The sequence below is a fragment of the Podarcis vaucheri genome, assembly GCF_965113315.1.
Source record: "Podarcis vaucheri genome assembly, chromosome: 17".
Lineage (NCBI taxonomy): Eukaryota > Metazoa > Chordata > Lepidosauria > Squamata > Lacertidae > Podarcis > Podarcis vaucheri.
Genome location: NC_138755.1, coordinates 12,356,517 through 12,370,932, shown reverse-complemented (window position 1 = coordinate 12,370,932; position 14,416 = coordinate 12,356,517). Strand labels below are relative to the sequence as shown.

The window sequence follows — 14,416 nt, the reverse complement described above, 5'->3', positions numbered from 1 at the left end:
TCATACCTCGGGCTGAAGTAGCTTCGGGTTAAGCCTTTTCAGGTTGCGCTCCATGGCGACCCAGAAGTAACAGAGCGCGTTACTTCCGGATTTTGCTGCTCGTGCATGCGCAGATGCTCAAAATGACATCACGCGCATGCGTGGAAGCGGTGAATCGCGACCTGTGCATGCACAGACATGCGGACACGGGTTGCGTTCACTTCAGGATGTGAATGGGGCTCCGGAACGGATCCCGTTTGCATCCAGAGGTACCACTGTAACTGGCTTTTGGGTTAATCCAGGGGCTGTTTGGCTCATGCTCAGAGCTGTTCTCTTCACATCTTTCACAGGAAGGCAGGAGAAAGGAGTGGTTCTTAGTATGGACAGATTGTATTTGCCATGTGCGAGAGAGCGTGGAACAGGGTATAGTGTGAATTTCTTTCTATAATAAACATGTATCTATTTTGCAACTCTTAAGCTATTTGCGTTTCTTTTTGCACACCATAGGAGGAGAAAAAGCAAACTGTGGATAGCTTGTGTGTGTTGCAGCAGAAGAAAGGCTGCTATCTGCTCTTGGTGGAGGCAAAGGATCTCCTTCTTGTCTCCCCTGAGCAACTCCTCTGGCTTACTTCCATGCTACTTAGTGATCAGGAAGTGCAGAAATGCTCTCCTCCTCCAGATTCATTTCTCATCTTCCAGCCCAGAGCTTCTACACCCCATGGATGTGTCTGAAGAGGTGTGGGTGTGGACCAGAATAATACGAGGCCTACAGGTATCCCATTGACATGCCTTTGTGGGCCCTTGCCTACCTCAGCCTCCTAGAGGGTACCTCCTGCTGTCCCTTACCCCCTCAGAGTCCATCGTGTTCAGGGAGACAGGGGCCCTTCTGGCAATGGGTCCTGCTGCTCTGGTTCCTGGGCACTGACCTCCATTCCCTCACCATCCTCCATCATCCTGTGAAGGCTTTCTGTCCCAACATCTCCTTCATCCCCAGACTGCCCCGGTGTGCTCCAGTCATGGCTACACCGCTCGCTGGGATCCTCTTCCTTCTCCCTGCATGTCATGGACTGGGCAGAGGAGGAATGGTGGAGACCGCCTCCCCAGCCTGAATCTTCCAGAGAAGAAGAGGACAGTTCAGAACTACAACAGGGGTTTGAGGGTGGTCACAGCTCAGAGGCAGATGAGGGGGAAAGCTGGGAAATAATGGGAGAGAAGGAGGAGGAAGAAGCAGCACCAGGGGAGCAACAGCTGATGGACTCACGGTCTTTCGAAAGCATTCCAGACCCCTCTGTAGTGGAAATGCGGAAGACAATTGTATTTCGAGGAGTTAGGTGGCATGTCCCTTTCCCTTTAACACCCCCAGTTTGAGGTCTGCTGGATTCTTGTGTTTCACACACCTGTTAGGAGTTTCTTGGGTTCTTCTGTGGTGCAAGTGCTGGCTGGATACCCGGCTGCAGGTAGTGAGAGACTCTCAGCCGCTCTGTATTCCAGGCCCACTTGATTACATCAAGGCAGGCTATAAAAGCCATAGGTGGGAGGGGCCCGGTGAGCTTCTGCCCGGATCAAAGGACCTGATGCTGGGAGACTGATGGTCGGGGTCTTTCTCCTGCTCCTCTACCTGGGGCTCCGGGCAGCTGAAGGGGAGATTGGGTAGCCCCTGTTGGGTATGTTTTATGTTATGCTTTGTATGCCTGCTGTTTATTTGTTAATAAAACTCTTTTGGTTCCCCTTCCACCTCCTCATTCCTTTTGTCCTGATATCCTCGGAAAGAACTGCTGTATTTGGCAGCACACCCTCCTCCCCCAGAACAAGGCAGGCCTTGAAAGTAGGAGAGCAAAGTGCTCAAAGGCAGAGGGTACTTTCCAGCACCTGTAGCAATGACTCATGAGGAAGTGGGAGAGACGGAGGGGGTGGAGCTTCACTCGGAACAATGCCATTATTCCAAGAAGCTGCATTTCTAAGCCTCTCTCTGTGAATATTGAATAGTAAGAACTTTCTGCAATGTGCTCTATGTGAGGCTACCTTTGAAGGTGATCAGGAAACTACAACTAATCCAGAATGCAGCCGCAAGACTGGTGACTGAGTGTGGCCGCCGGCACCATATAACACTAGTCCTGAAATACCTACAATGGCTCCCAGTACGTTTCTGAGCACAATTCAAAGTGTTGGTGCTGACCTTTAAAGCCCTAAACAGCCTCAGCCCAGTATACCTGAAGGAGCGTCTCCACCCCCATCATTCAGCCCGGACACTGAGGTCCAGATTTGAGGGCCTTCTGGCGGTTCCCTCCCTGAAAGAAGTGAGGTTACAGGGAACCAGGCAGAGGGCCTTCTTGGTAGTGGTGCCCGCCCTGTGGAACGCCCTCCCACCAGATCTCAAAGAGAAGAACAACTACCAGACTTTTAGAAGACAGCTGAAGGCAGCCCTGTTTAGGGAAGTTTTTAATGTCTGATGTTTTATCACTTTTTTATTATTATTATCGAGGTTTGACTGTAGTTACTTCTGTGGGCAGAAAGAAAAATCTTATTTTTTGTGGTCCAAGAATAAATTTATCACAGGACCTTCATGCTCTCTAATTCTATGTAGCAAATACTTGACAAGGGCAAATCATTATGCATCCCTGGAAATGATTACATGCTAAGCTGGCCTAATGAAACTGCTGAGAACACTTAACTTTGTCTAAAGTAAGTAGGCAAGCAACTGCTGACATTTCAGAGAAGAATGAACAAGGCAATAGGTATATTTGCCTTCAGTAGCCTGCAGAGCAAGTTCGAAGGGCACAAGCAGCAGTATGACGTGCAGGTATATATTGTTTTGAAATTCAAGAATTACCCAGTTCCCAGACACACCTTTTGTGGAATGTGCAATTTAGAGTATCAACCTAGCAACATAATCAGTGCAAAAATATATTAGAATAAAAGTTGTTGTTTGTAACCCACAACTATGAGTTTCCTTGCAGATAAAAAAGTCATTCCACATGATATTTGTCCATTGTCTTAATCTGCACAACTGGTCTGAATAAAAACTGCAGTTTGTAAGATAATAGCCCATAACTGCGGGTATCTTTACAATAACAGAAGCTACAAAATGTACCTTTCAGCATGCAAAATCTGCAGATGATAATCATAAAGCCGCCTTTGAAAAGTGTTCGAAAACTTCAACTGGCCCAAAAAGCTACAGGCAGATTGTTGACCAGGGCAAGTTATAGAGTGCACATGACTCCCTTGTTACAAGAACTCCACCGGCTACCAGTCTGTTTCCAGGCACCATTGGGGCTGCCATATTTCAAAAAGTAGAAACCAGAAAAGACCCCCTGAAAGTGAGCTTTTAAGGAAGCCGCACAAAAAATTTGAGTTTTGTTTTGTTTTTGTTTTTGTTTTTTACAGAAACGCCAACAAACACTATTTTTCAATTGACTTGCCTAAGATCCAGGACAAAGCGCCGCCTTTTGGAAATTCCCCGGACATCTGGGAAAATCCCTGTTTTCTAGGCTACAGTGTCTCCCTCCTTTTTGTCCTACCAGCAGATGAAGGATGAATACTTCCTTGTTCCAGCAGGCTTTTTGGAACTGGCTGGTGTGTGTGTGTGTGTGTGTGTGTGTGTATATATATATATATATATATATATATATATATATATATATATATTGCTTTAGTTCTACTGGACTTCAAATACTCCTTGACTGTTATATTTTATGTGTTTTTAGCTTTTAGTATTTTATCTGTGTTATTTTAATTTGTGAAAGCCGCCTTGCGAAAAGGGTGGGATAAAAACAACAACAACAACACTGATGATAAATTAGCAAATATTTGGGCATGAGACAAAGAGTATTAAATGTGCTTAATTTTAGTTCTGCAATACGTAGTGTGCAATAGCTATTTCCCCCTCCCAGTCCAGGCTCAAAGGGCAATTTAAATACTGAGTGATCTATACAGGCGATCGACTCACATGCAGCCACATATATGTGTGGCACCGGGAAATCCATCCATCCAAACCCGGAAATGGCAGGAGGGAGCTGGAGAGTCCTTGTGGCTGCTGAGAGGACCCTCCCTGGAGCCTGAAGAGAACATCAGTGAGGGTGAAGGAAGCCCTGAAGAGACTGGAGACGCAGCAGAGCTTTGTAGATGCTGCTCAGCCTCCCCACCTAACAGCTGAGGTGTGAGGTAGCACAGCAGCAGCAACCACTTTTCTGCATGTCCTCCAGCCTCCAGCTGGCCTCAGCGCTTCAATTCTAGTTATGTATATTTTTTGATACTATATGTTTGATCTGGATTGGAGAGAAAGCAGCAAGAAGGGTGTTTAGAGGTGTTTAGAGGGTGCCCCCCTCCCCAGTTCACGCAATTTCACTTATGTGCATCGGGGCCCGGAACATAACTCTCACATAAGTGGGGAGAGGCCTGTATCCGATCACGTGCTGAATGTCAGCGATTCAGGTTTAGTCAGATTCCCTTTGGCTTCACTGGAGAGTTCTGCCTCCTTGTCTGTTCTTTGACGATTTCGCTGGTTGTTAACTCAGAAGTAATTTCAGTATTTATAGGAAGACTTGCTTGGCGAGTCCTCTGAATGACCTTTCACAACATTTATTAACTGCCTCTTGTATCCCATCAAAATAGATGTTAACAACTGCATGTAAATTACAGTGGTCAGGAATAATGTAACAGTCATCGTGACTGTTGTAATAATTGTTTCTGAAACACAAACCGCCAATTTGCTCCAACTCGCATCTGAGAAGGAACCCTGGGATGACAGAGGGCTCATCCACACCTGAGTTTAATGTAGATTTGAAGAAGCTTGTGACTTCATTTGTGTGTGCGTGCCCATGTGTGTGTGGTGTCCTTATGATGTCCTCTTCACCCAAGTGGCAGCTCTCTCACACACCCCAGCTAAATGTAGTTTTCTCAATCTGTGGCTAATTCATTACGGGGAGAAAATCCAACACACACACACACACACACTGAAGTGGTATATACATTTTAATGAATACATAAATAAAAATTGTGTGCTTGGTGGGATTTCTTTTTAGTGCATGGTGTTACATTTTTCTTGGTGCTATCGTTCACCACAACCCCACTTCCATTTTGTTTCCATCCATTGTGTCCAGATGAAAAAATGCAGCCGGCCCATTTCCGCTAGTTGTTGCTGAACGCACAATCTAGGTATTTCTATTTTTAAAAACAGCTCATTTACATAGCAGCAGCAGCATGTATGCTGTAATCATTACTGATGTTGAAGGTTACTGTTAATATGTCAACTCCTGTAAGAACAAATTGATGTATGGGTCGTTAGGGGAGGGATAGTACCTCTGGTGGGGGGCATGTCATGCTCCTTCTGAAATTGTCTGTCCACCTTTGTCCCCATCCTGCACTCACCTCTCACCTGTGCATCCTAGAAGCTGTCAGCATTCAACAGGGCCACATCCCAGGAATGGATTTGACTGGCTGGCTAAACCAGGTGAGGGTAGTCAATGGGTCTCAGACTCTTGGTGAGTTAGAGACTTTCCCTATATGTGAAGACAGGATTCTGTGGATTGAGCAGATTCCAGCCATCAAAAAAGCAGATGGGGCTTGTCAACCTGGGAAGGTAGCCCATCTAGGAGAAGGAAAGCTCTGATCCTAAACCTCCGTTACCTTGCAGGATATTTGGGAAAAGGCTAAGGACTGAACTCTACACAAATCAAAAGTTGGGGTGCCAATTTGAATAAAATATGGGGGGCGCAGGTAAGCAGTCTCCCACATAATAGATCACAAGGTATGGTACACACACACCATTTGAATGGCAATGGCTTTGGGGGGACGTGGGCCCGTCAAATATTGTATTGGGTCCCTGGGCCCCAAGGAGTTGACTCCTATGTCAAGAGTGGAGTCCCTAAGACAACTGGAAGGCACCTTGTATGCCTCCTTCTGGCAACTCCTGCCTCCAAGCTGATACCAAATGTATTGCTCTGCTTTCCTTTGGACCACATCAGCGAGGCTGAGAGAGGGGTCTTGTCATCTGGGCATCCCAGCACCTCCATATACACTGTCCAGGAGGTCACTTTTGGTGCTGTTAATGCAGCAGTTTGACTTCATCCCCAGAGGCACAGTCAACTGTCTCTTGAGACAAACAGATAGCAAGAACAATAGGAACAGAACATATTTTGCCAGGAGTGAAATGGTTGCAACAAAAGTGTTTGCATGGTCAATAGGAAAAGGTACCTCCAACTATTCATTTATCTCTGGTGGCATCTAGATGTCAATAAGCCGTTACTGGAAGGCTATTAAAGTCTGTCTGTGACTCACTCACAGGTCACTTCTGATGCAACACTGGGCAAGAATCCATTTGTTCTTGTTAAAGGCAGATTTCTGCAGAGGTTCTTCACATGCCTGTTCTTGCTTTATTCATGTACAACTGATTTAAGCAATCCTCTATAGTTCACTCCAAGACACTTGTAGGAGGATATAGACTCAATGATGATGCATTTGCTCTCTGAACTCTCCACACCGTATCTGTAGCGCAGGCTGCCTCTAGAATATTTAGAACTAAAGCTTTTGGATCAAGTAAAGTAATCTGGGTTCTAGGCCCATTGTCTCCAGTTTGGTCCATGACAGCCCCCTGTCAACAGTGTCAAAAGCAGCCATAATATCTAGGAAGGCCACATAGAGACGTTCTTTGTGGAGCCGCATGTACTTAGCGGCTAAATGGGATAACACCATGCAATTGCGTAAAGTGGATTTCCCTGGCCTAAACCCTGCCTACTCTGGACCTATGATGTCCAGAGATAAGCCAAGTAGTTAGTTTATTTAACAGATGTTTACAATTTCCCAATGTTTGATAAAGCCACTTCCGACCTCGGGAGGAGGTGGTGTTGCGGACTTTACGCCTCCAACACCCACGCGGAGGCTGGCTCCCAGCCCCGCGCGATCAGGGGAATCCTCTGCTGCGTCATCCCCCTGGCCAGCCAATCGGCTGGCTCAGGGTGTGTGGCTTGCCGCATTTAAGGCAGGCACGGCAGAGGAGCTTCCTCTTTGGACGCTGCTCAGCTGGGTGAATTTCCCACCCACCCGCCCTTCAAGGTTTCTCCTTTGACCTTGTTATGGACCTCGGGTGGTCGCCGTTAAGGGGCCTGGTAGGATTTTTTCCACTTGGCAAATTGGCACCAGCCACTTGGTTTTCTCTCCTACCTCGTAGCAAATTGTCACAACTTCCTCGGTTTGGCGGTTAGGCATTGGTAGGGGTATTGTTATGTAGATGAATGGGGGGAGAGCACCATCACCTCCCCCGGATAGTGAAGGGTAGTCCGGTAAGGAATTCTGGGGGCCGTGGCGCCGTCCGAAGCCTATGGAGGCCAGGACCCAAGGCACGCCCCCGAGCGGTGACCCCTGGGGGAGTGCCTAGTTGATGTGCATCAGCAGGGCTCCCCCTGCTGGTGTTAACCCTTCCCGGCCTTCAGGCAGACAGACTGAAGCCAGATAGTCGATTAGGACCAATGCCTAAGCCAATACCACTCATCACCTGTAACCAACAAAGTTGTGGCCAATTTTAGCCCATTAACCTAAACATCGGTGTCCTGTGTCTTTATTTCTACTGGTGGGAGGTGGGAACTTGCCACGCAATAGACTTATTGGCCGATAGTTGGACGGCAGCTTTTTATCACCCTTTTTAAAGATTGGAATAATATTGCTGCCATGAGTTAGGCATAATACCAAATCTATCTATCATAGTGAACAATTCCGCTAGTATTGGAGCCCACCACTCTGACTTAAAGGTAAAGGGACCCCTGACCATTAGGTCCAGCCGCGGACGACTCTGGGGTTGCAGCGCTCATCTCACTTTATTGGCCGAGGGAGCCGGCATACAGCTTCCAGGTCACATGGCCAGCATGACTAAGCTGCTTCTGGCAAAACAGAGCAGCGCACGGATACGCCATTTACCTTCCTGCCGGAGCAGTACCTATTTATCTACTTGCACTTTGACATGCTTTCGAACTGCTAGGTTGGCAGGAGCAGGGACCGAGCATCGGGACCTCACCCTGTCGCGGGGATTTGAACCGGCGACCTTCTGATTGGCAAGTCCTAGGCTCTGTGGTTTAACCCACAGCACCACTCTGACTTAGCTTTGATCAATTCAGATGGAACGGCATCAGGGCCAACAGCCTTTCCTGGTTTCATTTGGTCGAATAAACATATAACTTCTGTAATGGAGACAGGATGTTTGTGTGTGATGCCAATAAAAGGTTTGGTGGTGATGATATTTAGAACTGCTCTCGGAGCTTTCTGTAGCAAATTACTCAGGTGATTCATAAACTCTACAGCGGTGGGCAGGAAACACCATGGAGCCATTCTCCAGTGCAGAAAATAATCTGCTTAGAAAGGAGTCTGGTTGTAGAAATAATCCTTCACATCAGTTTTAGCCTTCTTAATCTCTTCCAAGTCAAATCTTAGGAACAGAGATGCATTTATTACAGTCAAACCTTGGCTCCTGAACACCTCCGTTTTGGAATGTTTCAGCTCCCGAACACCAAAAACCCGAAAGTAAATGCTCTGGGTTTTTTTAACATTTTCTGGAAGCCAAACGTCTGACGCAGCTTCCGCTTGAGTGCAAGAAGTTCCTGCAACAAATCGGAAGCCACACCTCGGTTGTCGAACATTTCGGAAGCTGAACGGGCTTCTGTAATGGGTAACGTTCGACAACCGGGGTTTGAATATATATTTGAGGCACCGTAATGCGCTGTGGTCTAAACCACAGAGCCGAGGACTTGCCAATCAGAAGGTTGGTGGTTCGAATCCCTGCAACGGGGTGAGCTCCCGTTGCTCGGTCCCAGCTCCTGCCCACCTATCAGTTCGAAAGCACGTCAAAGTGCAAGTAGATAAATAGGTGCTGCTCCAGCGGGAAGGTAAACGGCGTTTCTATGCGCTGCTCTGGTTCGCCAGAAGCAACTTAGTCATGCTAGACACATGACCCGGAAGCTGTATGCCAGCTCCCTCAGCCAGTAAAGCAAGATGAGCACCACAACCCCAGAGTCGTCCACGACTGGACCTAACGGTCAGGGGTACCTTTACTTTTAATTACCCTTTGCAAAATGCAATTTCTGTTTAGACCTCCCAAACAGATGGAAATTAAATAATTTAAACCGCTATCCATTTCATTTCTAGCAATTTGAAATCCACAAACTTTTCTATTTCAGGATTTCCTAAACTTTCTTTGGTTATGGCTCAAGGTGCCATCTGTAAGTATTCCTAAATGTAAACTGGCTGCAGTTAACATTTCTAAAGATGCACTTTATTGCTTTAAACTCAAATGAGATTTTTTTTTAAGGGTGGGTGTATATATTTTACCAAGGAACTTCTCATGTTTTCTCTTACATCCAGGGGTAAGCCACATATATTTTAATGCCACAGGCAGAACAAATAACATTCACAACTTAATGTGGGCAACAATTCAGAAAACCAAAATCATCTGCCTGAGGGAGCATCCTCATTGTACTTAATGGAGTATGTCTGGCCCAGAGGAAAAGAGAGTTTATTGGCCTCTTTACAACTCCCATGATATTCCGTTGTAGTCCAGAATATCTAGAAAAGCTGGTTGATGGAGTTCACTGTCACCCCAAGATACAGTAACACGTTTCATTTTTGACATTTGGGAACAGTGCCAAGTATCTACATTTCTCAATAGTGTGTATGGAAGTCATTTAAAGACAATGATCACCATAATTCATCTGAATATAAACAATGCAGAACAAGTCAGCTCCCTGAATACTGTACCAGTCTTTGGGTTCCAGGGCAGAGCAGGAGTTGTACTCAAAATCTTGGAGCAGTTTTGGACACAATCCAACAATAGCATGTCACTACACACCCACCCACAGAAATAATCATATTGAGAGAGGCTAGGGTTGTCTGACACATAGAATAATTCAGTGGAGAGAGGACAAAAGTTAAAACAGAGTCACACTAGAATACACAATGTAGAAAGGACTTGTATGTACACAACACACACACAAGGAGGTTTAACATGGCTTCTCTTTAAGCACCCCTGGATTAAGACACTGTTGTCAGAGTGTATGCGTTTGACATTTGGAGCAGTTTGTGGTACATTTGCCAAGGATGCTATCAAAAAAGAAAGTCAGAGTTTCCAGTGTAGTAAGATATTTTAATAACAACAACAACAACAACAACAACAACAACAACAACAACAATAATAATAATTTTATTTATACCCCGTCTTTCCCAGTTCAGGGAACTGGGCTCAGGGCAGCTAACAGCAAATTTAAAACACTTAATTGATGCAACAAAAAAACAGCATAAAATACAGTATAAAATGTGAATACCAATAAATTCAGAATTCAAAAATCAATTGGGGAGGGGGGGAAATCCATCCAATAAACATTAGATGATCACCAGGGCTAGCTGGCTAAACTAGTCCTATTTGGGCCAGCGAGGAAACCAGGGGAGAATGAGCTGTGGGATCCCAGAGCGGGTAATCTTCATAAAAAGGGGAGAGGGAGGAAAGGAAGGGATATTTTAGTAGCAGTTTTTCCAGCGATACAAAAATGCTGAGCAGCAACCAGTTATTCCTATGGCAGCATTCTAGATACCAAAGTCTTTGGGTTCTGGGGAAAATACTCTGACATTTGGAGCAGTTTTCAGTCATTTACAGTTTGCCCAGCTTGGTAAGGTAGAGCAGTTGTAGACTTTGTATGGATAAGCATAATGATATTTGGAACACATTTATAAAAAATATAGTCGGTTATAAATAACCACATATGTATTTGGATAATAATAGCATTTTTATACCTATATACTACACAAGCATATAGGAAATTGTAGTTGTTTGCATATATAGTGGTATAATGTATCTTTTTTCTTTTCTTTTCATTCTTTTATTTTGTTCAGTTGAAATACTTTCAATAAAAAATAAAAATGGAAAGCAAAACATCATAACTCTCAACCCTGCAGTGGGATCCTGGGAAACGGGATCCTGGCCTGAGGCATGAAACTCTGCTGACATTTTGGGCATCAATTAAAATCAGTTGTTTCCTGTCATGGAAATATGAACCTCAGGGGCACATGCTGCTCATTTCAGATGTGAGGTGAACATTTCAACCCCATAATTTTTCAGTAACTCAGAATAAAGGCAGAATAATTATACAGAAACTCCTTTAAAAGGATATCACCTTCTGGATGTGTGTTTTTGTTTTTATATTGCATTTTTGCAAGCGGGGCCTTTGTTATTTTTAACAAGGCCCAGAAATTTTAAGTGTGTCATAAATAAAAAATCACCACAACTGTGCACCTAACCAGGACAAAGGCCTCTCAACCAAAGTCTGACTCAGATGAGTCTTGATGAAGATTTTGTGTCTTTGAGGTCAACATCACACAGTAACATCATCTGCCCAGACTGGAATAGGCAATGCTGTCTGGGGGAAGAAAGTTGGTTAAAATATAACAGAGCCTTTGGAATTCCTTTCTTTAGATCCCTGGAGGAATTATCTTCTACTTTGTGGAGTTTGGCCAGGACCTATTTATTCCCTGCTTTAATTGCCCTCCAGAAAAATAAGCACACTGTGCTTTGAACAATTTGGCTCTTCTGCAATAACAGCCCTAGAACAAACGCTGGATTTAAGTGAGTGACGTACTGGGCTGCTGTTGACAAACCTTTTGGCAACGTGTGCAGACTGGATGTGACCTACCTGAGAGAGAAGTCAAGTATTTCAGCAATACAGGAATCTCCTGAAACCAATGCAAAGGGCAGCAGCAACAGAAGAACCGAGAGAGGAAGGAAATGTGTGGCAGTATGCAAATCTTGCTCCTCACATTTGACTCGGGGCTTTAGAGGAAGAGGTGGAGCAAGTTCACCAAAGCAGTTTAAAAGGCACAGGACTCGGTCCTCACTTCCATCTTTCCCACACCAGAGCAGAGATGGGCTCCTGGATTTTTCTGGTGGCCCTCCTTGCTCCTTTAAGTATCGCAGCTCCTCCAGACCCGTAAGTAATCACGTCTGTGCATAGCATTTTCCTGCTTGGAAGTCAAAAGCCTGGTGGTGGCAATTGCAAAAAATTAACTCAGGTGGTGGTCTATTAGGTGCAGCCGTTTATTGGTGGGCAGATGTTCCTTAAAGATGCATGTTGAATGCAGCAGTGGCAGATGTAATGTGGCAGCCCAGGAGGATACAGCCTCCTGACGCCAGCATCTCTGCAGAATACCTGGGGAAGCATCAGTGGTGAGGTTGGGATTGCACAGGTGCACAACCATAATTAATCTAGGGCTTCTGATGGTGTGTCAGCACCTTGAGAGCCCGATACCAACCAGGTAAGCTACAGAGATGGTGGCTTTGTTGTGTTCCTGAACCACACTGGTTCCAACTACTAACTGGTATACTGTAGCGTCTCAGAGTAGGACCCATGAATCTGTTTTTCTGCATTATTATTATTATTATTATTATTATTATTATTATTATTATTATTAGAGTGCCTAAGGCATATAAGTTGTAAAGTAATCCTATTTTTAAAAAAGTCAACTACAGAGCTTGGTTTGAAGGAGTTGCTTTCATTGCTGCATAGTGAATACTTCAGTCTCCACCCTGATTAACTAGGGCAGAAAGAGATTGACAGCAAGAGACACAAAAGTGAGAGACAGCAGAATGGCAACGAAACACTGGTGTTACCGGTTCGTAACCCAACCCAGTTTCTAGGGAATGAAGAGGGTGAGGAGCCACACAAAAAGACAATTAAAAGCAGGATAGAGAGAGGAATCACAGGACTGGAGAGTCAGAAGGTGCTTGAGGGTCATCTAGTCCAGCCCCCTGCAATGCAGAAATCTCAATTAAATCCATACATGACAAATGACCATCCAACCTCTGCTTGAAAACCTCCATGGAAGAGCAAAGGATCCTGTTTCTTTAGCAGACAAATCCAAAACGGGGCTATACTCATTCTAAAGTCCATTGCTGCCACAGATGCATGACGTTCCCAGCCAGTGTGGGGAGGGTCAAGAGAATGGACACAGGAGACTGGTATTGGGCTGAATTAGGCCACAACTTTATTGATGACTCCTGCCAACCTAGCAGTTCAAAAGCACCTCAAAGTGCAAGTAGATAAATAGGTACCGCTCCAGCAGGAAGGCAAATGGCGTTTCCGTGCGCTGCTCTGGTTCACCAGAAGCGGCTTTGTCATGCTGGCCGCATGACCTGGAAGCTGTACGCCGGCTCCCTCGGCCAGTAAAGTGAGACGAGCGCCGCAACCCCAGAGTCGGTCATGACTGGACCTAATGGTCAGGGGTCCCTTTACCTTTACCTTATTGATTACAGGACAGAGCAGGTTTGGCTAAGGCACTAGGCATGCATCCGGCATCTGGCAGTCGGCACACTGCCCAATAGGAACCCATTGGGGTCGACCCTCTGATTGGATGAGGTACATTGGCCAATTGGTCTCTGTGTGGACTCCCAGACAGAGCCACCCCTCCTGGACCTCTTTTATGCGATACCCCACAACTAAGGATCCAGCCCAGTGCTTTATGCGCCCAAGTTATGACAGTTGCTATGAGGTAGGTGAAAATCTGCAAGCCGGCCAGTTTGCTTGCAGGAGAAAATTCCTCCTTGGCCCTGAATATGGTGACCGAGTAAACCCCAGCAAGGTCCATATGCCAACTTGCCAGTTCCCCCACTGCCAGGGCCCTAACAGGCAGGCTGGGTGGGTGGAAAGTCCTGTGGCACTCGGCAAAGAGGTCATCCTGCACCTGGGCACCATTTTAAATACAACAGGGGCAGGTAGGACCCAGGACCTTGCCCCAATTGGCCTTGAGGGTGAGGCCTGCCCGGAATGGAGGGCCCAGTGTGGTTGGAGGTGGCTGGCACCAGGTGACCATCCCATCCCCCAGATGCGCAGAAGATGGAGCCCCCCCCCCCCGCCAGAGCACCCACAGCTGTGCTGTGCAGCAAACACCACTCACCCAGAGCCCTAGGTGAACAAATACAGTGGTACCTCAGGTTAAGAACTTAATTCGTTCCAGAGGTCCATTCTTAACCTGAAACTGTTCTTAACCTGAAGCACCACTTTAGCTAATGGGGCCTCCCGCTGCTGCCACGCCACTGGAGCCCAATTTCTGTTCTCATCCTGAAGCAAAGTTCTTAACCCGAGGTTCTATTTCTGGGTTAGCGGAGTCTGTAACCTGAAGCGTCTGTAACCTGAAGCGTCTGTAACCTGAGGTACCACTGTACTCTTAAGCAGGCTTACTCATAACCAGGCTTGCTCATGAGGGTCTCGTGGTGCTTGTAGACCATCATTGTCTTATGTGTGGGATTCAGTCAAATGCCAGTACATTTGAGTTACGCAACTGAAATTGGTTTGGCACTCTTGTGCAACAAACTCAAGAAAGCAAACATTGTGCAAAGAAGGAAGATGCAGTGGAAGTGGGGTGGGGTTAACAATTGCTTGATGCGTACAGTTCTCCGATCTGAAAACCTACT

At 45.9% G+C, this 14,416-nt stretch overlaps 1 protein-coding gene and 1 long non-coding RNA gene across 4 annotated transcripts in view; both read left to right on the top strand.

The window, feature by feature from the left end:
• Positions 1 to 3,468, top strand: part of LOC309522149 — a 68,814-nt gene extending 65,346 nt beyond the window's left edge. For both annotated transcript variants that reach the window (XR_014214910.1, XR_014214911.1), the window contains exon 3: positions 3,364 to 3,468. This is a non-coding gene — a long non-coding RNA (uncharacterized lncRNA). The remainder of the gene's footprint in view (positions 1 to 3,363) is intronic.
• An 8,210-nt stretch (positions 3,469 to 11,678) lies between these two features.
• Positions 11,679 to 14,416, top strand: part of LOC309521749 (ovostatin-like) — a 54,210-nt gene continuing 51,472 nt past the window's right edge. Inside the window, exon 1 of one of the 2 annotated variants that reach the window (XM_082204562.1) lies at positions 11,679 to 11,936. In XM_082204562.1, coding sequence (XP_082060688.1) covers positions 11,872 to 11,936 — 65 coding nt within the window. In that variant the 5' untranslated portion in view covers positions 11,679 to 11,871. The remainder of the gene's footprint in view (positions 11,937 to 14,416) is intronic. The other variant, XM_082204561.1, reaches the window with a different exon arrangement.